The 24171-nt window shown below is 45.7% G+C and overlaps 1 protein-coding gene across 1 annotated transcript; it reads right to left on the reverse strand.

The window, feature by feature from the left end:
- Positions 1–1140: 1140 nt before the first annotated feature.
- lrrc75ba (leucine rich repeat containing 75Ba) lies at positions 1141–23608 on the reverse strand. Its single transcript, XM_053871421.1, has 4 exons — positions 22726–23608; positions 16537–16665; positions 12935–13047; positions 1141–2849 (listed from the first exon to the last, which is right to left on the reverse strand). The coding sequence occupies exons 1-4, from the start codon at positions 22999–23001 to the stop codon at positions 2252–2254; spliced, it is 1116 nt and encodes a 371-aa protein (XP_053727396.1). The 5' UTR covers positions 23002–23608; the 3' UTR covers positions 1141–2251.
- Between the last annotated feature and the right edge of the window lie 563 nt (positions 23609–24171).

Genomic DNA, 24171 nt, shown 5'->3' on the forward strand with positions numbered 1-24171 from the left:
CAAACCAACAGCTCGGCTGCTACTGAAGTTAATGTTGACTGTTAGATATGCACTGTATATACGCGGTAAAATTGATCATGTTTACTTCAGTTCATTCTGAGTGGATTCTGAACTGAGTCTTGGGGAATTTTTAATGTGAGTTTTACTTCCAGTTATACCTGATTTGACCTGGATATTTGCTATTGTCGATGTTCAAATGGTCCACGGATGTGAGACAAGTTGATTTTAAGTCATTTTTTGAGTTTTGGAAAAGTTTCATTTTTTGGCATTTTTGGTATTTTGTGTCAGCCAATCCTGTTTTTTTTTTTTTTAATCACCATAATTCGACAATTGCAATTAAATCAATTTCTTCACTTTTCTACATGTTCACACGGTCCAAGTTTTTTTTCCAAGTTTTGAAAAAATGTCATTTTTTGGCATTTTGCGTCAGCCAGTGCTGTGTCATCCTTGTGTGAAACAGCATCAAACATAGCCCAAAATGTAGCGATTTTAAGGCGCCAGCATCCCATAACAACAATGTTAACGTTAGAAAGTCAACGAAACAGGAATAACATAATGCTGTACACTCCAACGTGTAAATAAACCGTGTTAAAACGCTCACAACCAGTGAGAACTGTAGCGCAGTGTGAGTAGACATAACACAATGGATTTGGCTGAGTAAAAATGCAACCTCTTGGCTCACCATTCTCCCAGCTGTATTCTTTATTTACATGTCTTTGGCATTTTGTTCACTATGATTTTTATATATAAATGTTTTATACTTTTCAGACTTGTCTCATTATTTTTTTCAATTTGACCTTAAAAAACCTCCCACATTTTACAAAAATCTCATGACGCTTCAGCGACCATTTTTCATCAGTCATTCGTCCCTTTTCCAAAACACATTTTTGTTTAGATATTTCACTTCCTTTCCTTGTGTTTCTGTTGTCAGTGATGGTTCATAATGATCATTCTTTTATTGAGTTTTTCTTTCCTCTCACAGAATCCAACTCACTGAGTAGCCTCTTTGGTAATAGAAAGCAAATGGATCTAATGCGTCCCCTCATAACACTGTGACTCTCAACCTAAAGTTCTGTCTCACTCCTTGCTGAACATTCTTGTCGGCAAATGGAGCCAAACCAAGACAAGATATTTGGGTTTATCTATGCTTTTATTTCCGTTATTGTTTGAAAAAGAGACAGTACAGACAAGCAACAAGATTTGGACGAGGACACAAGAAAATGGAGCCTTTAAATCAACCAAGTCCGTCATCACTGAAACCTCGACCCCCCCATCCTCATGACATCGAGAATCGGACGAAACATCCAAACAAACACATGAAACATTTCACAGCAATAAACAGGAAGCATCTGTTACGAACACGTAAGAGACAGAACATTGACTTGATATCCAGTGATGCGGGTACAGGTCGGTCCTTCTAACAATCATGAGCCACCTGGTCTCAGAGGAGTCAACCGTGTTTAAACACCGAACAGAAAACCCTCTTGAATTAAAGGAGAAGCCGTAAAGTGCATCACTGCTTTGGTCCGTCGAATCACAATGTGCTACAGGAGAGAACATGACCTCACAGCCGGGGAGACGAGAATCCACGTAACAGTCATGTGTCTACCACACTGAAGCAGGTGACCGCACACACACACACACGAGTGGGACGGGCGGTTTGGGCTACAGGTGCCGACACACGACCAGCCGTGTCGACCAGAGGTGCCATTACAGCAGAGCCGTGGTTCTGTGTGTCGTCATAACGCCTACACAAGGGCATGTACAAGTACACATTCGGGATGGGGGGGAGGGTGGGAGGGCAAAAAGTCTTGACCTAGCAGTTTTGGCCGGCTGTATAGTCCGTTGAACTCATAGCTTTTGTTGAGAGATTAACAGAGAACACACGATGTGGAGCTCGGCCCTGCCTGCTGGAGATACTCTCAGTCCCGGTAGAGAAGCCCGCGGGACACGAACGGACTCCTCTCCCTCCACCACGGGGATGCCCATCCCCTTCTAAACACTGGGTCTGGAACCTCAGCCGCTGCCACCAAGATAGAGAGAAGGACGTAGACACAGGAAGCAAGAGAGCGAGAGAGGAGCGGACCTTCACTCCACCAGCCATCTTCCAATGAAACTCCGCCACAGTAAGTCCACCTTTGTCACTTTGGCTCGGTTGGGGTTGTCACCTTGTTTGGGCTCGGGGCGTGAGGAGGGGAGGACATTGTGGGAGGACATTTCGACCACATCCAGAGGAGCCTTGAAGGCCTCATCACCTCTCGCAGTAGTGGAGGGTGAAGTCTTTGGAGACGTGTTTCTCCTCCAAACCCCACGGCTCCAGGTCGTACTTGTTCCCCAGGTCCTCCAGCTCCACATCTCCCTCCTCCTCGTCCTCTTCGTAGTGGCTTGGCTCCTCGATGGAGGTCTCCAGGTGGTAGCAGTAGGGCTGCCCCTCTGTGTACTCGTAGATGGTGGGCAGGCTGCTCTTCAGGCTGCAGCGCCGGCGCAGGGCCACCAGCAGCGGCTGCGGCATGGTGAAGATGTCCACGTTGTTGCCCAGGTCTATCCAGGCCAGGCTGGAGAACTTCTTAGGGTCCTTCAGCATCTCCGTCAGGTCCTTGAGGATAGACAGGGTCAGGCGGTTGCCGTTGAGAGCCAGCGTGCTGAGCTTGGGCAGGGAGGCCAGCAGGGGGAGAAGGATCCTCAGGTTGTCGTCCTGGAGCTCGGTGAAGCTGACGTCCACCGCGACCACGCTGTCTTTGTTGTTCTGAAGGTAGAAGGCCACCTGTCGCACGTCACGGGTGGACAGAGGGATGCCGGACAGGTCGACTGAGTCACTGGAGATCTTCTTCTGGAGCGTGGTCTTCAGACTGCGGAGACAAAAACCCAGGGTTATTGGCCAAGCCAGCGCTGTGGTGTTGACGTTTCCCGTGTTGACGGTTTGAACGGCTCAATGTGGAGCGGAAGGCGGGCGCACACACTTCAGCGCCAGGATTTACTTGAGCAAACAGGGCACCCAAAACATCCGCACGACTCCGACATCCAAAAGGTCTGTTTATAGCGCAGAGCCCAAACAGGACTTTTACAGAAGATGAACTGCTTTTTTGAAAGTGATGAATAAATCATGGCTGAAAGAGGCTTTGCAGAGCTTTGTTTTCATCCTATTTATATCTTTTGGATGAACCATTTCAAGTCTATCAAGCCAGCGCTTTTGATTACTGTCACAAAAAAACGGGACACATCTGGAGCAGTTATTTAAGTACAGTGTTGCACGTGCGTCAGCGCGCTTTCAGTCGCAGATCAAATGAAAAGATAGACCGGAACAATGCTGCCGAAAATGTGGCTTTATTTAGAAAACACCTGGCATTCAAACGTGCTCCTGCTATCAGACTGTGACCTCATTTCAGACCACATGAAAGAGACGTGTGAACGCTCAGACACACTGGGACCTGACTCAGTTGTCGTCGGATTTCTGTCCTCAATACCAGTCCTTGGCAGACACTCACCATCAGCTGGTCCGAGTGGAGGCTGGAGAGAAGTAGACGCAAACAAGAACTGAGTTTCTCGATTGTGTTTCATGCATGAGGGAAAGGGAGCCTGGAACACAGGGCAGAGTCCAACCAGCCTTTAGATTCAGAGCTCGCTTAAGATTCCTGCCTGCAGGGAAGACCCTGTCCCGGCAGAGACGGGGTCCGTTCTCTCTCGGAATGGTTTTCCACAGTGGCTGAATCCGACACACTCAAGGTGATGAATAGCAAATATTTTGCGTTCTAGGCTGATGGCGAAGTCACAGTGACTATAGTGGTCACACCAGGAGAGGTAAACGGAAAGGGCTGTGACTCGGAATAGGGGCTCAAACACGTCCCTTTCCACACGTCTTCTTCATTCGGCGCTCTTGCTTAATAATGTGTATACTACAGCAGATAATGTGTATACTACAGCAGAAGACAACATATTTATCTGTCCATTGTGCTTCTTCTTGCATTTGTATTTCTTTGTAGCAACGGCTATTCTTCATTTCTCACACTACATGTTACTAAGATACTGGGAAGACGGTTCAGGGGCAGCTTAACTATTGTACTAAACAAAAGTGCCTTTCATTCATACAGCGTAATAGACATAGGTCAAGGTGAGGAAGAGGGTGCAGCTAGGGTGGAAAGTGACAGGGAAGCCCTACAGGACAAACACGAAGTATATGGGTCAGAGACAGTGGCTCGGACAGGAAGACAAGAAGCAGAATTAGAAGCGGCAGGGTTGGAGATGCTCAGGTTTTCATTGGAAGTGAGGAGGTACTGCTTCTGTGGAGAAGTTTGGAGACCAAGTTACGGTTTGGGAATGATGTGCAGTATGTATCAGAGGTGCTGCTTCTGTGGAGAAGTTTGGAGACCAAGTTACGGTTTGGGAATGATGTGCAGTATGTATCAGAGGTGCTGCTTCTGTGGAGAAGTTTGGAGACCAAGTTACGGTTTGGGAATGATGTGCAGTTTGTTTCAGAGGTGCTGCTTCTGTGGAGAAGTTTGGAGACCAGGTTACGGTTTGTGAATGATGTACAGTATGTTTTGGGTTACTGCTTCTGTGGAGAAGTTTGGAGACCAAGTTACGGTTTGGGAATGATGTACAGTATGTTTCAGAGGTGCTGCCTCTGTGGAGAAGTTTGGAGACCAGGTTACGGTTTGGAAATGATGTACAGTATGTTTTAGAGGTGCTGCCTTTGTGGAGAAGTTTGGAGACCAGGTTACGGTTTGTGAATGATGTACAGTGTGTTTCAGAGGTGTTGCCTCTGTGCAGAAGTTTGGAGACCAAGTTACGGTTTGGGAATGATGTACAGTATGTTTCAGAGGTGCTGCCTCTGTGGAGAAGTTTGGAGACCAGGTTACGGTTTGGAAATGATGTACAGTATGTTTTAGAGGTGCTGCCTTTGTGGAGAAGTTTGGAGACCAGGTTACGGTTTGTGAATGATGTACAGTGTGTTTCAGAGGTGTTGCCTCTGTGCAGAAGTTTGGAGACCAGGTTACGGTTTGTGAATGATGTGCAGTATGTTCTGGGTTACTGCCTCTGTGGAGAAGTTTGGAGACCAAGTTACGGTTTGGGAATGATGTGCAGTATGTTTCAGAGGTGCTGCCTCTGTGGAGAAGTTTGGAGACCAGGTTACGGTTTGGGAATGATGTGCAGTATGTTCTGGGTTACTGCTTCTGTGGAGAAGTTTGGAGACCAAGTTAGAAGACATCCGGATGGGAAACTGTGAACATGTTGGACAAAGACCAATGAGCAGGTAAAAGAAGAAGAAAACCAGTGCGGTTCATGGATGAGATAAATGGAGGTTGATCTGGAGAACATTTGATTCATCCTGAGAAGCTTCTTCAGTCTTCATGTTCCAGGCGAATCACACCCTTCACACATGTACAACACTTGTATCCCTCCCAATCATTGCCGATGTCATGGATTCTGGCTGGAGTGGTTTTCTGCCTCCTGTCAAAACAAGCTGTCTTTTTCAGCTGAGTCATGTTAGAGACTTCAGAGACATGCATGGGCAGACAGAGGCAGAGGCAGAAGCCGGCCCCCGAAAACTGGCTCAGAGAGTGAAAACGCACCATGAAACAGAATATTAATCCCGCGGATGCTGTGAGCCGTGAACACCACTGAAGACTGTGCAGAAAGATGAAGCCTCACCTCGGCGTTCCATTTGATTTGACACATTTTCAATGTCGGAAACAGCTGGGTGTTATGAACACAAAAACAAGCGGTTATTTTTGGAGGCGAGGTCATGTGACGTTAAGGTCACCTAACGTGGCGCGGCATCGACCTTGACTGCCCTCGCAGCCACAGCGGGTGACTCGGACGTTTGGCATCTCCGTTCCACTTTAGTTTGTGGAATTTCCGTCGGTTCTTTGATCCATTTTCATCGGACTCGCACAAATGAAAATAACCAAGAGCTTCACGTTCCCATCGCACACAGTAGTGTAAACAGCAAATTTAGCATTAGCTTGTCCGACTCCTACAGAGCACAGTACAGGCTCAGTTGCCCGGATAATTCAGCCCTTCATTATCCAGCATTAGCGCTGCACACGGCTCGCTCCCGCTGAAATGCCTTTCTGAATTAATGTCTCAATCTGGTTAATCCCTTTAATCTAAGTACCTTGTTTATTTGGGTTTGCTGTGCTCACGGTGTCTGCGTTCTCCACCCACCGCGGCTGATATATGTCGACACACACTCGCGACCTTTGCATGTCGCCCTCAACACCACCAGAGTTGAGTTGTCGAAGCATCTGGGGGTCACGCACTCCTGCGTGCTGCAACCTTCAATTGTGTGGAAAATTCAGAGTGATATAACTGTTGTCAGGTCAATCATATCTCACTCAAGTTGGGAACGTGTGTGTCATCTGTGCGACATGATACAGCAGAAATGTCAGACAGCAGATCTGATTGAAGTGGATTTCCATCCCTCCTCTCTCAGGCATGAGTCGGTTCCAACAGCCAGCCGTTGAAACGAATCACAGAGAGACGTTAAATGACTCGGCAAAACAAGTGTCACAACAGCCCGCAGACAAAGCGAACCTTCTATGGTTTATGTTTATTTTATGATGCTGTTATCATAATTTAATGCTCCTTCTTTGCATCAGGAAGTGATTTAGTTCTTCTGTTATGAATCTTTTCGAAACTCATTTGTGTGTTTTTTTCGTCCAAAATGCTCGACGCGGTAACCGATAGCAACCAGCGACCCGCCAGCTTCTCTGTGGCTAACAACCTCCCATGCCATAGCAACCATGTAGAAGCGTGTCTTTTCTCCAGAGTCCAACTCATTATTCTGAGTCTCCCTCGGAGGATTAACAGTTCAGACAGACACAGATTCTGGGAGAACCACACGGTTGTAAACACTGTTCGCAGCAGCACAACACACGGAAGCTAGTTTCAGAATTCATTTTAATGTAATGTCTTTTTTTATTCAAACAAAACATGCATACCGAGTTCATAGTGCTCACTTATGCAACCTAAGCCTTTAAAGTCTGTTTGAGCCAAAAAGGTGAACAACAAAAGACACACCTTTTAAGCACATATTTGCTCCCAGTTTGAGATGATGAACCAACTTTATATCCCCAAACACATTCAATTGTAGGGATGTGTCGATATTTTCAACAGGGCTGTCAATAGAATTCAATTTTTATTCTCAATTAATTGCACTGAAACTGAATTAACTTGCGATTCATGGCAAATTAAACACACATTTTGAATCTGTTCTAAATGTAGCTTATCCACACCAGAGTGGCCCGTAACGCTTTCCTCATGCAAACGTTTGTTCACTCCACAACAACAGATACTGTCAGGAACGTTCTTCAGAATCACCTCAGAATGTTGTTTTGTTTCCATAAAACAAAGGCTATTATTAAAAACTATTATTATTATTACAATGCTGAACTAACAATATGGCAATATATCGTACCGTCACTATTGGCTGAAAAAATATAGTAATATATTCTTATTTTTAATTTTTGTACAAAAAATGTACAAAAATGTTTCAGCCAATATTCCGTTTTTCAATTCCTACATTTTTTTTTCAGCCAATATTTTTTTTTCAATTCTAACATAAGGTGTCCCCATTCTCGCCCCATATAAAAGTACAAAAGTGCATATTAACTGCAGCAAAAATGCTTTTTTTTTGAAGAGCCCATTTCATTCTCTCGATAAATGGAGCTTTCTACAGTGAGGAGGTGCTTTAGTACAGACAGACCACAAGACAATGGCCCTCTTTGTGTTTGCTTGGGAGGAATGGAAAAGCTCAGACCCCTGGTCACGTGGTGCGAGTCCCATTTTGCTTGGCACCGATTTTGGATGTCTTCAGACCACAACACAGAAACTCGGTGAAGTGGGTTTGATCACTGCATTTCAGGGCTCAGTGGTCTGAAGGTGTTCAATTCCCTATTTAAGTGGAAGCATTCCAAACAGTCAGCACTGGGGTTTTTCAGCCTGAGCTTCCCACTCGAACCCATGGCTTCTGAAAGCATCTCTTGATTCCAAAGCAGAATTTAAACCAGATTTTTTTTTTAAAGAGCCGTAACCATTTAGTCCATTCGTATTAATGAGGTGGCCGCTGACAAGGAAGAAAACCTCAATTTAGAAATGCCATAGATAGTAGGGCTGGGTTTAAAGAAACTGATGAATCAATGTGAATTGATTTTCCTATACGTGGCCTGATATTGGTTATTTCATGTTTATTCTATTGTGTGTGGAACGGCCTGTCGTTTGAAACAGTAGTTTCAATAATGCGCCAACATGGAAGATTCTCTTACTAAAAAACATTAGTTCTCTCAGAATCTCCATATTCAAGCCACTTCAAGTGACTGAAATATCACAAACCATATTGGAACTGAATAGAACTGTAAACTGAATCATGCACTTGTGAGGTGAATCAAATCAATTTGGCAACTTTGGATCGAAACCTATGACTAACCTTAACCCATAACATAGAAATAAATACAGTGGTACCTCGGTTCTCGACCACAATCCATTCCAGACGGCGAATTGTTCAAAATCTTAATCGATTTTTCCCATAACAATGAATGGAAAAAGAACTAATGCGTTCCAAGCCTTAAAATAGTCTTTTGTAGGAGTGAATGTAGAGCGTCTGCTGCAGGTGCGCTGTTCCTCTATGTGTGTGGCCGCTGCATGTGGGAGGGGTTGCCGAGTGAGTGAGGTCTCTCCAGAAGTGAAGAGGTGCCCGGTGCGTGTCCAGCTCTGAATGTGCGCTTCTGTGCAGTTTGGCTGTGACAAAGTCATAAACCAAGTCACGCTCTGTCCCAGACTGGCCTCATCCCTGTCCCAGCTCCAGCCCACAACAGGACATCAAACCCTGGAGTGAGCGCTCCAGCACCTCCCCTGTGACACTCTACCACGGTCCAGTGTGGAGACAGGAAAGGTTTTACACCTCAATATGAAGAAAAAACAGTCAGTAAATGGAGCTAACGGGACACGTCTGCATCGAGAGGCTGCGTTATACACAATAACAAAGCGCCTCGTGGGTCAACTGATCACCTTATATTTTTTCCAGCGTTTTTTGGGGCGTTCTGGATTTTCGTTTGAAATCAGAAGCAAAAAAAATCTCAAATTTTTTGTTCGAACTCCGATTTGTTCGACGTTCGAAAACCGAGGCACCACTGTAAAAGTCATTATTTTTGTTAACAATAATGACAATAATAAAAACGGTAAAATAAACATTCATCTTCACCATGACGCCGACAGAAAATGAGGCCCATAAAAATACATACACATATAAAGTCATGTTTTCGCTACATGTGCTGAGTCATGGCTAAGTGGCCTTATGTTGAGCTCACAGCTGGTTTTCATCAGAGAGGCAGTGCTCGTTCGGATGAAAGTTTCTAAAAAAAGAAAAACTCCATTTGAGGTTTCATCAGTGACTTTTCCTCCGGTATCAGTTTAATCAGGGAGAAGGATGGACGCGCCGTCTTGAGAGAATGTTTCAGACATCCATTTTTCATGAAGCAGAGAAAGGCAGCGCCAGACGAGCGGCAGCGTCGAGCTCTAACCTCCCTGGCACCTGCCTGGGCGCCTGTGCACGGCAAGTCATTATGGCTTCGTAACTCAGCTGAGGATGAGATCTCTGTCACACAAAAGTGCGCCAGACAATAGGAACCCGGCAGCTGGCGCCATCGCTAGATAAAGACGGCGCCGCCATGGCAACCCTCTCTGTTTATATTCAGATATATATATATATATTGCAGAAGGCCAAGCTCCCGCCCCTCGCCGGCTCTTCAGCCGCCTGATCAGACCACAGATCCAGGACCTGGGTGCCGCAGTCAAGTCTGACACACAGTGAAGCGCGATGTTTTAATTGACTTTGACACTGAATCGGCACAGCAGGCCACTTCACTGTCTCTTCAGGTTAAACAAACCAGTGCCCTCTGACAGGAGGCGCTGACAGATCGGAGTGGAAACAAAAGGGCAAAGGAGCGTTTAAATTATTTAGCGGCCTCGTGCGTGGCAATGTAAAGTGGTGGGAAACACTGCAGCAAAGTCTCAAGCCTCGGCTCTTCCCCCGCTATCGCCCTTTGTTTTGCTGGGAAATAACCTTCCCCATCTTTAGATGTTTTATTTTCTTATTAAAAAAGATGAAACTTTTTCATCAAGTGCAAAGGTGTTTAATAACAAAAGCTCTGATCTTAGCCAGTAGATCACACCTGGGCAAAGTGTGGCCCGGGGGCCATATGCAGCCCGGTGCCTGTACTTTCGTGGCCCGTTTGACATCAGACTAAAACTATAACTAAAATGTCCTAATTTTTCTGCCTTTTTTGTTCTTTCTCTTTTAGTCACCACCACCACTTCATCAGTAAATATAGCATGTTCTTGTTTGAAGACTAAAATGGTTTTCTTTTCATTGGCCATTTTTGTGTTTATCTTCATATTTTGAAACAAACAAACAAACAAACCTTTTTATCTTGAACGTCTGGTCCATAGTTGATTTATATTTATATTAAGAGCAAATAACGTGAGTGTTCATGGCATATTTATACTTCTTAATATCCTTAATGATGTTTCATCTGCTGAGGTTCATTTTGTCCTTTAGATAGATATTTTTCCATCATGCTTTGTTGTCTTTCCTTTGGCATGTTGGCCCCTGACAAACGTTACAGTTCCTAATGTGGCCCTCTGCAGTAGATCATTTGGAAGGCTGCGGCTAAACAGACTTGTTACGCCAGATATTGAACCACAATGGGGAAGCACTTGACCAGCTGTGCCTCTGCGGTTAGTCAGCAACAGGCTAGCATGTAGCATCCTCAAGCAAAGCACCTTGTTGGACCACCATCTTCTCAGTCGTTGCCATGGGAATGGCTTCCAATTGCGACACCACACTTTAACTGTGAACAGTCCTGAATCGAATTTGTTCTTTCTCTTCAGCTGATGCCCACCGCCATTTCAATGTAGACAGTGCAAGTTAAGACAATATTGCCCACCTCACCTCTAGACCCAATTCTAGTGGTGGAACATTAATGAGTTCATTACGATTTTAACTTAATTTAATTTAATTTAAATTCTTAGACAAATATTTTCAAGACATTACAACAGCTTTGGTTTCAATAAGGTGATATAAAAACTTGACTGTAGCCATCATGGTGATTTATTGTGCTATTGTCAAATTGATGCAAAATAAACAATATTTTGTTGTTTTGTTGTTGTAAATGTATGTATGGCTCCACCATTAGTTTCACGAATACACCAAATTCATTCAAATGAAAAAATGTGGCTTCTTCTGGCAAATATTCTTATACGATTCAACTGCGATTAATTGAAATTAATTCATCACAAATTATCTCATTAACTAGATTAATTTTTTTAATCGAATCCCACCCCTATACAATTCCCATGCGAATAAATAAATCAAATAACATGTTAAATATTAACTCAACAATAAGCTTGCAATAAATAAAGCACAAGCATCTACTGCATAGCCAAAGTTAATGTGAAACCTGTAGCTACACTGTAACACAGGATACATGGACCTGGTTTGGATTCATCTCACAACAGGGAGCGAAACATGAGCTTGATGCTGTAGGCGAGAAACGCAGCCAATAAATCCAATAAATCAGGTATGCGTCTGGTTAGCATGCTCTGAATCTAACTGAAAGTGCAGATTCAAAGCAAAGCATTTTTGCTGGAGTGAACAGTGTTGAGTACATTTATTCAACTAATAGTTTGTTGGTGTTTTTGGCAACTTTTGCAAAAGATGGCATGTAGCTTTGTAGCATTAGCCACCAAGCTAACCGGTTGCGACAAGGCATTACGTCAGACTCGATCTCAGTTTTTTTTTTAAATGAAATTTGCTTTGTTGTAAATAATGGATGCAACAATGTGAAATGTATCCCCAAACTATAACTAACAAATGACAGCAAGGTTCTAAACCCTGCATGTCTTAGTCCCAGTGTCAATTATTATTAACTTATTTTGCGTTTTGCCATTTTCAGCTGCATCAGATGCTCCAGGATTTAGTCAGGGCCGTCTCTATTGATAGCTCCCACCTCAAGACACAGAGATTCTCAACACGTACAAGTTGAAAATTCAGGTTGATATGCTTGAAAAGAGGCCATGCACCGTTAGCTTGGCGCTAGCTGTAAAGCTGCCGCCGCAGCGCTCTTCAGAGGCGCAGAGACACATTTTAATATAGTTGCATCATCAAAGTCGGCCGATATCAAGGGAACTGGAGCAAATGATTCCTTTTCTTTTTAAAGTAACGATTGAGTTGCACTGAAAACTAGTCCAACAGAAGAGCAGCGAGCAAACACAAGTCAACTTGGAATTGGAGCAACTGGAATTTATGTCTGATTTGAAGTCAACACATGATGTTGCTTTCATTTTAGCATCATTAGTTCAGAAGTCCTTTCATCCAATGAGTGTCGCTTCAGAAGCAAGAGGTCTGGGGCGGCAACTGAATCCTATTTTTTGTTGACATGGATCACACATGACCACTTCCTTGTCGTACAGTTCAGCCTGCGAGTTCACTTTGAAACAGAAACAATGGCAGACTCCCAGCATCAGTGCAGTGTCTGAGCCAACACTGGCAGCCAAGGCTTCATCCTAAAAGAAATCATGCCAATATATGCAGCCAAGAGCTGCAAAACAATGGCTAAGAGTCACTGCTTTCCTCCTCACAAGCAAGACAAGCCGCACCAGCTCGGTTCACGATCCAACACTCGCTGCGGCACCTCGGCATCACCTTCACAGCTCGTCCGCGTCGCTCAGGCGAAAGCGTTTGAGACGAGAGGCAGGCCGGCGGCGGAAGAGAAATGAGTGACAGCTATGGTTACCATGGCAGCCAGCCAGGTCAGCCCGTGGCTGGTTCTGTCCCGGTTTCATGTCAGCTCGAAAGATGGAAAGCTCTAAAGCTCTAGATGGAGCCCGGCCCACTCGGCTGCGGTGTGTGTGTGTGTGCGTGTGCGGAGCAGCTTACCAGGCCTGGGATTTCCGTCTGGACATGCTCTGCCTCAGCCACTTGGAGTGAGGGGTCAGGTGGTAGATCAGCTGCCGGCAAATCTTGTCCGAAGACTTGATGGTGTCGGCGTCCTGCAGACACAGACGTGAGGATGAGAGACGATCCCGAGCCTTACAGTCATATTACTACAGCCACTAATCTAACATCATATTTAATACGGTATGAAAATACCAGTTTGACTCATTTGACTGGATTTAAAATGAGTTGGTGTTAAGTTATGGACGAAATAAGTCATTTCAAATGTTAGAAAAAAACAAATTTTAAGTTGCAACTTTGGAATTGGAACTGAAGTGGCAGCTGGATTGTGACACTTTTTGGAGGAGAGCGTCGCTCCCAAGCAGAAAAAAAGTCAAATATAAACTGACATTGGGAAACTGGGGCAGCACGGTGGAGGAGTGGTGAGCAGGTCACTCTCAGTGGTCTGCTGGTGTGACTGCTGGTGAGTGATGTCTCACTCCATTTTTCTATTATTGCCACTGTCATGTGAATGAGAAATCTTGTGCACAGTCGCCCACGCGAGGGTCAGCATCTGAGCTCCATGTCGACTGGGCAATACATTTTACATTTGTCCAAACGTTTATTATTTGTTTTTACTTATTGATCTCGGTGTTCTCTCCTGCGCTGCTGGTCGTGGCGTGGGCGCTTTGAGCCTGGCACTGAGTCAGTTCTGCTTTTTATTCAGATCAATACGGAGCACAGTGCAATTTCATTTTGCCATGACTTAAACAGGATGTTTCAAGTTCCAACCGTTATGCTACACAGTTAAACAAGCGACTCCCGTAGGTAGGGTCTCTTGCTTACATCACAGATCCACACATGCATCCGCTCTCCTCAGCAAAGCAGACACCACTGACTGATTCAAACAATGCAAATAACAACTCAAGACTTTCCTCCAAATACTGTGACCTTATGCAGCCATATCCAGTATGTGGCATCATAGGCTACGGCTTGTACTGCCTGCTGCTGATATCAAGAATGTTCTTCTTCTTTTTCTCCTCCTCCATTTCCTCTTCTTCTTCTTATTGTTATTATGATTACTGTTATTACAGTTATCGTCGTGGAGAACTTTGACAGCCGTACACCACATGAGGAGAAGTGGGAGGGGCCATGGCAGCGGCTTGAAAGTGCCACGAGGCAGGTGCTTGAAAGACCTTCTAGAAGACTTTCAAGAAGGTTTCTCCAGACCTGTGCTCAGATTTTGATCAACACAAGAGTGAAAGTTCAGTTCCAGACATCCATCTCATGTGAGAGCAAGTGTCCTGGAAGTGCGTGCTTGCAGCAGAAGACTCACACGCAGAGACATGAGCGATGCTGACCAATCGCATGAGAGTGGGCGGGACCAGACGACAACAAGCTGGATGTGGTGATGAGGCTTTATGAAACACTGTCAGAGCCCAGAAGGTGGCGCTATTAGTTTAAAACCAAAGATTTAAAAGCAGAGAGCGCCAGCTAGTGGGCTCTGAACATGAGCACACTTTTTCATGAAACCTCACCAGCCCATCACTCGCTGGAAGTTGAAGAAAAATGTTTGAGAGTTTTATAAAAACATACACTGAATAACACAGAATAAGCCCCTGAAAATAGCACCTTTTATTTGTCTTTAAATATCAGGAAAAGACATCTGGAGCGCTGCTATTTCCAGACTAATCACAATATGAGAAAACAGACCTACATAAAAAGTATTTCGGAATAAACTGAGCACATTTATTTGAGCTCAAACTCCGGGACTAAAAGAAAGCAGGCTGCAGAAGAAATAACTTGCTTAAGGAATATGAAGGCGTGAGTCCATTGATCGTGAAACAGCACATTTTCTATTTCATCTGCAACCTTTCAAGGCACAGCAAGAATCTCATCGACGTGAGAGAGAAAACAGTTCTGTCGGTGTTCACCATGCCTTGAGCAGCTGCAGAGCAAAACACAATTTACCTGCGCAGCAGGAGCAGGCAAATTTAATCTAACTGGGGAGCATCGACGGAGGAAACACAGGAAGTTCACCCAGACGGAGCAGCTTCAACACAGCCGCCGGTCATCTTCATTCATTTGCTGCACATTTTAGATTCACAGTCTAAACACATCACAGCACTGATGCCATTCTGGAGTTTGCCATGCACAATTATAGTTCCAGAGTTTCGATCTCTACATGTTGGCCGAACTTCTGTTGCCCATCCATCTGTGCACAAGTCGATCAACACCCAAGATTGGATTCCCATTGATCCAAAGAACTCATTACTTAACAAAAGGAAAGCATCAGGGAAATGTGTTCTTCAGCTGCAGGCCACAAATATCTGATTCCTCCTGGATCTGTGAGTCACAGCAGGTTCAAATACTCTTCGTAGGGACGGAGGGGAAATGAGAGTCTGGGGTCTGGTGAGCCTCGCTGGTCTGACACACCAGCGCACATTCAATTACACTCCAGAATCAATGGATTCAACCATGCTGCTTTCATAACAGCAGGCTCACCATACAGTCAGTCACATTTACATTTCTGACGTGTGACACGACCAGAATCATACACTCGCTCGTACAGTGAAAGAGGACGTATAGAGAAAACGCAAGTTGATGTTGTATAATGGGGAAAAGGCACCGAATTTTAGAGAAAAAAATCCATTCCAAATGGCAAAAATAGAAAAGAAAATCTTCAATAAAAGTAGACTAGGGTCATCAAAGGGCTTTATGCCTGCAATATTAGCTGCACCCACTGAATGTAAGAAGGAAAGTAAGACCGCAGAGGTCTATAAGTCCCGCGTGCAGTGGTGCTGTCTTGCTGTAGAAAGGCTTAAAATGCATGAGGATCACTTGTAAACTAGCCTGGGGACTGACTCATGAAACAAACTGGTCAATGTTCTGAACTGGAATCATCAACTCCTCACATTTTTTACTGACATTAAAGGGCTCAAAATGTGCTGTTTTCACCTGAATGTCCGAAGTTCAGACACCACAGCCAGTCTCAGCTGCTGCTTCTCGACTCCAGTCCTGCAGGAGATCAGCTATGTGGGCAGAGCTGCGGACACCCGAGTGAAAACGCCGCATTTTGAGTGCTTTAAGGTCAATAAAACATCTGCAATTTCATCGATTGATGTGACGAGCCTCAATATTTTGGCAGCACAACACTCTTTAGCCTGTAAGAATCCATATATTAGCTCTGTCGTTGTATAAGACACAAGATTCAGACAAAAGTAGCAGCTTATAGTCCAGAAATTACGGCACTTAACCCTGTCTTCTACCCTTCTCTTGTCACCATGGAGGAATAACAACTGCAGTGCTGAAACCGCAGTTGTTATTCCTCCATGGTGACAAGAGAAATTGACTCTACAAGTCTATTGTTCTACTTTTGATACTTTGATCCACTCAGCTGTGTCCAGGGAAGATGCCTCAGAAGGCCAAACGCCTCCTGTACCTTCACCCGCCGTCTATACCCAGCTGCGCACCATGAATTGCACTGGAACACTCAGATTACAGATGATGGCCGTGTCATATTTCGCCTGTAAATGGACAGGTTTTTACGTTGCTCTGCTCCCTCTAACAGACACACCCTCACTCAGGGTGCAGGGGCGGCCTACCTTTTTAGGACACTGCATCTCTCTGGCCAGACTCAGCAGCAGCTCGTGGGAGATTGGGTCCACCAGGTTGAGGAAGGCAGCGTTCTTGTACAAGATGTCGTTGAGGGAGCTTCCCTCCAGACCCAGGTCCTGCAGCAGAGGAGAGGAAGAACATTCTTGATGCAGCGCGACTATAGGTTGTGGAAAAACATGCATAACTCATTCCAACATTTCCCACTGTGAGAGAAAACATGCCTGCTCTAAAAAATTCATCAGCACAGCTGATAAAGGACAGAACACTGTGTTCTGTTGCGCATACATGAAGCCGTTCATGGCGCTCAACCATGCGCACATTTCCTTGGTCATCGTCGAACAAACAGCAGCTGAGCTCACCGCGGACTCATGACATCACATTCTTATTTTAAGATCTCAATTTGTCGCATAGGAAATTGGATTATCTGCTTGATTCACCTTCATCCAGTCAAAATGAAGCGTATCTTGTGGACTACTGCGGCTTTAATCCAGGCCTGACGGACACTTGAAAGTCTCCGTCTCTTGAAGCAACAGTTCTCTGGAAGTGTACTGCCAACAATGAGGAGCACAAGGCGTCCATATTGTAGAATGGATCGTTCAGGTCTGCCTCAGGACACCACCCTTTATCTGAGGCAGAACTGAAGCAGAGTTTGTCTCATATTCTGATGCCATCAACAATGGCGGTCCGAGTGGTGGAGTCCGTGTCGCAGGCTACTACTGCCTGTGACACGGACTCCACCACTGGGTAAGTTTGGAGGTAGAAATGTCCTCATAAGGGTGACCACCCCCGAGGTTCTCCCCAAGAGCCTTGGTGGTGTGTCCGATAGGGGGGCGTGGGGGACGTCGGATTTTCACGCACAGAAGCAGTGCACATCCTACTTGATGGTGGAGAGCACTGACACTTGAGCCATACTTCACTACAAATCTGATGAAGCGCTGGGGAAAACCCTGTCTTCAAGCTAGGGATGGCCGATACGGACCAAAAAGTTACCATAATGAATGTTGTTATTTCAGCGATAATGATAATTATCAGGATCTCATCAGTATACATTTTATATCAGTATAAAGTTTCATTCTATTCCATTAGTTGGACACTACAGTGTGTCTTGAAACTGTTTTATGATGAAACTTAGTGGTGGAGTTTGTCTCCAACATCATGGTTTGTTGATGTTTCAACAGAACAGTGAAGTGTAGAGATGAGAAATTCAATGTTTCAGGTCTTTGGTAGAAGCCGCTGGTGTCTGACAGGCTGCTCTGCCAGCTTTATTTAGGGGTTAAATGGAGCCGTCTGTCTGCTGTATCTCATGTCTCTGAACAGTTGACTTGAACTATGGAGCAGTCTGGACACATTTCCTAGATGCTGCTGAAGAAATATGAGAAATCATGTGGATAAATGACCATTTAGTCATATTCTATTCTCCAAATCGTGGTACAAACTGTCACTCTTTTGTCTTGTGTGATGAAAAACCTCTCTCCTAAAATGCTTGTTTTCCATGGCCTTATTGAGGATTTCACTCGAACTTTGACGCTTTAGAATTTGTTGATGGTCCCTAACTGATGCTAGGTCGTAGCATTAGCGCTGCCTGTGAGAGTGTGTCCGCGATCAGTCAACCCTAATGGGGACGTGGAAGAGGACGCCGCTGCCAATAGCGGAGCGGAGCTCTGTCCAATATCCAACTATTTTCACCAGCGCAGCGAGAGACCTGCATGTGTTGATGTGTACCAAGGCAGACGAGCGCGTCAGAGAACCTATGAGGACCACTCCATCTCATAAAATAAACAGGGATCCAGAGACTCAGAGTCGACCAGTGTCATGATCAAAGGTTCCCTGGATAAAAAATAGCTGGAGAGCGCGGTGCCATCACGGTCTCGTCATGTTTGTGTGTGCAAGTCCAATGCAGCAAGTGAGCCATGTGTTGATCACATTTATCATGAGATGCAGAAAAGTCATCGTGGAGTTATCGGTGGCCGATAAGTTATCACCCATCCCTAAGTCAAACCACACCAACTGAGACGGTGGGAAGGTGGCGTCTAGTGGGCATCAAAGTGTGCTCGGCTCATTGATCATAAAAGTACGAGTGACGCTGTGATGAGTCCATCCACACGGAGGTCACTACAGATAGACGTTGCGCGAGGGTCATAAAATCGTTCAAATCGATGAAATGACCTTTCGATGCTAGAGAGTGACGGTGAGTGATGTGGCGGCGAGGTCCGTGCCACGCCGCGGGACCTAATGAGGCGGACTGCGACGACAAGCGCTGGAGTCGTCGGCACAACTTTAATGAGTGGAATGAACCTTTGAGACACACACACACACAGGTTATTTCCATCAGCAGACAGTGGGAGGTTGGCAGCTTCTCTTTAACAAGGGCAACAGCAAACACAGACGTTCCAGCGAGCGACGCTACGTCTTCCCTCCTGAGCAAACAAAGGCTCCTCCCAGCTGAGCACATGCTGACAAGAGCACATTGATCCTCCCAGCGTCTGCCGCCAGCTCAGATCTTTCTCACGCATCTGGAGCTTCAGCCCAATTAAAACCTTTGACGGCGTGCGCTCGATTCTCCTCATACTAACAGTGGAGCACGTTTGGAGGCGGCAGGTCCCCAGTGACATGGCTGTCGCCGAGCCGCCCGCTTTATCTCCTTGACGTGATGAAGGAGGTCCCCGAGTCTCCCGTGGACAAGCTGCGCAGTGATTAACACTGGACTGGCCGACAGCGCGGAGAGCCTGAGGGCCAGCGAACAAATGAGATCAGCCAGACCTCCGTCACCTCCCAAACAAAGCCACGTCCTCCTGAGCAGTGTTTGGGAGTCACACTGGAGGTGAAGGAGAACACCTTCCACGCACCGCCTTTCAAATGAGGTCAAGCTTTGTTTGCGCCTTACATCCCAATTCAAGGAGACAGCTACGAAAACACACACAATACTCTCTTCATTCGTTTATACTACACACTGACTGGCTGTATTTATTCACCTAACAGTGTTACTTCTAGACGTGTTCATCCATCAATGTGATTTTTTTTTTTTTTTTTTTTTTACAAAACACCGGTTTCAATCCTTTTCATGTATCTTTTTTACTACTACACTAACACTAACTGGGTCAGAGCCACATCATTGTGCAGTACTGTTGGGCTTCTGAGGCTTCATGAAACATTGCCCTCACTTTCAGTGCCCACTAGATGGCACTCTCTGCTGTAAAATCTTTGGTTTTGAACTACTTAAATGCATTACATCAGTTTTAAACTGGGAGCGCCACCTACAGATGAGCTCTGAAAATGAAGTCTCATCAGCCCATCACGACACAGCGAGGCTCACTTTCCTTTTCTGCTGATGCTTTCCTACTTTGCAGACCTCCCCCTTCTGTCCCCCACAGAAAATCCTGCCACTAATGTTGTGTGACTAGTGGAGGAGTTAGACAATGTCATACACAAACAGTGTTGGGGAGACTTAGGCTGTGTCCCCTTTCTCACAATTTCTCACTAGGTTTTGTGTGTCAGTGTAGTGCGTCCTAATACTCCTCAGACTGAGGGCGCTCACCATTCACCACTTGAAAAGATCCCTTAAACCCAGGAAGCTCCGGAGCTGACTTGAAACCAAGTGGGAATATGAAGTGTGGATAGACTTCCAGGATACCAAAGTACTTTATTTCAAAACAATGTTGGACTGAACAACTTCTTTTCAGTTCGTTGACTTTCGCTGGTATCGCATGCTAGTGAGCCAAATGCTCCACCGTGTCCAACAACATGAACAATACAACATGTATCTACAACAGTAGGTTTTTATTTCTTCTGAGCAAACAACAGTGGGCTAGCATCCAGGCTAACGTTAGCATCCTCATACCTCTAACACATATATCGCCGCAACATAGGCTCCGTCTTTTTCTTCTCAGTTGGTTCACCAAACCAAGTGAGATGATCAGCGCCGACACAAGAGGTTGCAAAAACATTGGAGCTGGCATTTCCAAAACATTGTCTCCAACACTGGATATGCAGGAAACAAAACACAGCACGGCAGCCAATGACACGTTGTCTTTAAGCATGACGTCGTGAAGTGTTGTTCCAATTCTTAGGGATGTCAGTCACTTCACTTTGTTGTTAAACTACATGTAGTAGACTATTTGCTGTACTTTATAGTGTCAACTACATTTGTATTTTGCACTACATCAAGTACATATGCAGGTCATGAATATGAATCAGCAGACATGACGTACAAATCTATTCACCACAGGTTGGTTTATTTACTGCAAACTACTCACACTCAAACTCACGAAACGATCTGATATTGTGGTACGCGGGGCACGATCAAGTCAATACAGTTGGAAGTTGGCTAACAGATGCCGTTTTGTCCAACATTTACATTCAATATTTCTATTGATCATGATGGTGGTGGACCCTGATTCATGAGCATGGCCAAATACTTCATTATGAAATGTACTTAATGCTGATTTACTGACGCTTAGTTTAGACTTTGGTGTGGAGGTGGAATCAGGCATGGTGTGAGATTTGACCCAAACCAGAGCAAAGTGTTGATCAACTCATATGCTGCATGTTTCCCTGGTGACAAGCTGGATGAGTCTGGGGAGACACAAGGGGATGAATCCACAGGCACCATGGACAGCTCCACGATAGAAATGGAGCACGAAAGACACCATTGTTTCACCCCTAACTTCGCTCTAATATCGACAGCCATAGCACTTCTCAAGTCACGTGACATCGGAAAACAGATACCAGTCCTCCATCCTCACTGTAACATTTGACACTGTGGCGCAAACACGGGGTCAAATGGCCGGCATCGTGCCTCAGTCAAGCAGCCTGCAGATGCAGAAACATGAAGCCACCCCACAAAGCGACCAACAAACCATCACTACATGAGAAAACAAGCGCGTCCCATTTCAATAAAATACCAGTCGCTCCCATCACCCGAACACAAATGGATGGTGAGAAGCACTGCATCATCCAAGCCTTCGTCACTTCAGCCGGTGAACCGAGACCACCATTACTGTTGCTTTATATGCACTCTCATTTCACTTGATGTTATCTACAAATAACATCAAATTAAACTGTAGCTTGTTCCAAGAACTGGACACTGTGTGATCTTGCAGCTTGCAAATTCTAGAATGGAGTGAAGCTTCGAGTCAGTCAGAGCTGAACGATAAAACAGTCCAGAGACAAGGTTAGACCGACTGTGTGACGCGAGATTATTTTGTGATGCTATAAATTAGGGCTGAACATCCAGTCGACAATGACGACTATTGAATTAGTCGTTGACAGGTTTGTGAGTAATCGTGCCGCGGTCGTTCTCCGCAGAGAGAAAAGAAATGGCTGAGGTTTTGTGATCGTCGTGACCCACTTTACAAGGGCAATTGAGAAACAAACATATTCTCCACGCCACATTTTGAGAAATTAAAATTCAAATATAAAGTTTCAAAACAACAATAAACACTGTACAAGTGTTTATAACATTTTACATTTAACTTTTTAATATTAATTAATATTCCATTTACAAAGACCATTTTTGGCGACTTGTCACTATCAAAATAATTGTTAGCTGAAGCCCTAGAACATAGTCGGCAGGTGAGTCGGACGGAGACGTGATCACAGCGGCGTAAAGGGAAAAGATTTTTTCAATTCATTGTGATATAATAATAGGTCACAATTTCTTATTTTCATCTACACACGTTTAGTGTAAAAACACATTGTTATTGCTATTTCGTCCTTGACTTTAATTTCTCACTTATAACCTGTCAAACTGAAGCCAGACTTGAAACACTAAGATGGAAAAGGGGTGCGTGTCTCCTCCATTCACGGGCCAAAGGACAGAAGGCGCAGGCGGCCTGCAGCAGGTGCAGGTTCAAACATTCTCACAGGTGAGTGCAACAGGGATGGAAGATGAGCCGAGACTCTCTTTAGTGGATCAGACAAGGACAAATGAACGCAGGATGCTGCCACCCGGGGGAAAAAAAAGCCCAAACCCTTGACTCATCCGGGGCTGCATGACAATAACAAATGACCCACAATTGGAGAATTTCCACCCACGGACCATCCTGCTCCCTCACCAACCCCTGCGTGGCGCGCGCCCGGGTCCCACTCGGCGACACGCACAGGTGTCCTCAAGTCAAGTCAGTCTGCGCCAAGGCAAGGCGAGGGCGGCCGGGGTGAAAGGTCACGGAGAGGCTCACCTTCCTCAGCAGCTTGAGCACGTCGGTCGCCTGCTCGATCCTGCGCTCCCGCAGCAGCTTCTGGATCTCCTTGATCCACGCCACCCTGCGGACGTACGGGCTGTGGTTGCTTCTCCTCAGCATCCCCGGCAGCTTGTCCGACTTGAGCATCATCGCGAAGAGGAAGTCTCCGCCAGTCCGGCTGCTCCTCTCGCCCTCCTCCGGCTGGAGCTTGCGTCGCTTCTTGGAGAAATTCTCATTGTCTAGACTGCTCTGCCTGCTGAGCCTGGAGCCCATGGCGCTGGGAGTGCAGGCGCTGTCGAGGCGAGGGGCTCAGCACAAGCAGCGGTCCATGCTCGGGGGCTTTCCCCTGCTGGTCAACACGCGCGCGCTCCGCAGCAGGACGACGACGACGACAGCAGCAGCAACAACAACAACACACAGCGCTCCCGAAACTGCGTCCTCATCATCGAGCGGCTCGTTCCTCCGGTGCTCTCGGAGCTGTGACCAATCCACTGCCGTCTCTCCTCCCCGTCTTTCTCTCTGTCTGTCGCTCCGCCGCCTCTCTCCCTCCCTGTTTCTCTGTGGCTTCCACTCTCCTGAATCTCCTCCCTCGCTTCTCTCTGCTGCCTGTCTCTCTGTTGTTTTTACACCTGTCGACTCCCTCTGCTCTCACCTGTCTCACCCTCTTTCTTCCGTCTCTCCACCCTTTTCCTGTACCCGGTCTCACACCTCTCTGTACCACATACGACCTGACAGAAATGTGATGTATATTGCCTCACGGGAGCAGCAGGTGGAGCCGGTCCTCCCATTAGGTGAACCAAGCATCTTCCCAGAGCTCAAACACACACCAATAAACTGAGGTTGGAATGACATGCCTTCCTCCATTCAAATTGCTCCTGATACTTGGGTGCTGATTTTATTTATATCGTACAGTGGTACCTTGGTTCTCGACCACAATCCGTTCGAGAAGCGATTTGTTAAAAATCTGAATTGATTTTTCCCATTTCAATGAATGGAAAAAGCAATAATGCGTTCCAAGCCTTAAAATAGTCTTTTGTAGGAGTGAATGTCGAGCGTCTGCTGCAGGTGGCTGTTCCTCTATGTGTGTGGCCGCTGCATGTGGGAGGGGTTGCCGAGTGAGTGACGTCTCTCCAGAAGTGAAGAGGTGCCCGGTGCGTGTCCAGCTCTGAATGTGCGCTTCTGTGCAGTTTGGCTGTGACAAAGTCATAAACCAAGTCACGCTCTGTCCCAGACTGGCCTCATCCCTGTCCCAGCTCCAGCCCACAACAGGACATCAAACCCTGGAGTGAGCGCTCCAGCACCTCCCCTGTGACACTCTACCACGGTCCAGTGTGGAGACAGGAAAGGTTTTACACCTCAATATGAAGAAAAAACAGTCAGTAAATGGAGCTAACGGGACACGTCTGCATACAGAGGCTGCGTTATACGCAATAACAAAGTGCG

The sequence above is a fragment of the Synchiropus splendidus genome, chromosome 7 (assembly GCF_027744825.2).
Source record: "Synchiropus splendidus isolate RoL2022-P1 chromosome 7, RoL_Sspl_1.0, whole genome shotgun sequence".
Classification (NCBI taxonomy): domain Eukaryota; kingdom Metazoa; phylum Chordata; class Actinopteri; order Syngnathiformes; family Callionymidae; genus Synchiropus; species Synchiropus splendidus.

What these genes read in the sequence shown, in the direction of transcription:
- lrrc75ba (XM_053871421.1), bottom strand. Translation starts at nt 23,001, where the DNA reads ATGGGCTCCAGGCTCAGCAGGCAGAGCAGTCTAGACAATGAGAATTTC. An exon ending in AGATGCAGTGTCCTAAAAAG is followed by an intron (nt 13,048 to 16,536) that starts GTAGGCCGCCCC and finishes CTGTGTCTGCAG; the next exon opens with GACGCCGACACCATCAAGTC. An exon ending in AGACGGAAATCCCAGGCCTG is followed by an intron (nt 2,850 to 12,934) that starts GTAAGCTGCTCC and finishes TTGTCTCCGCAG; the next exon opens with TCTGAAGACCACGCTCCAGA.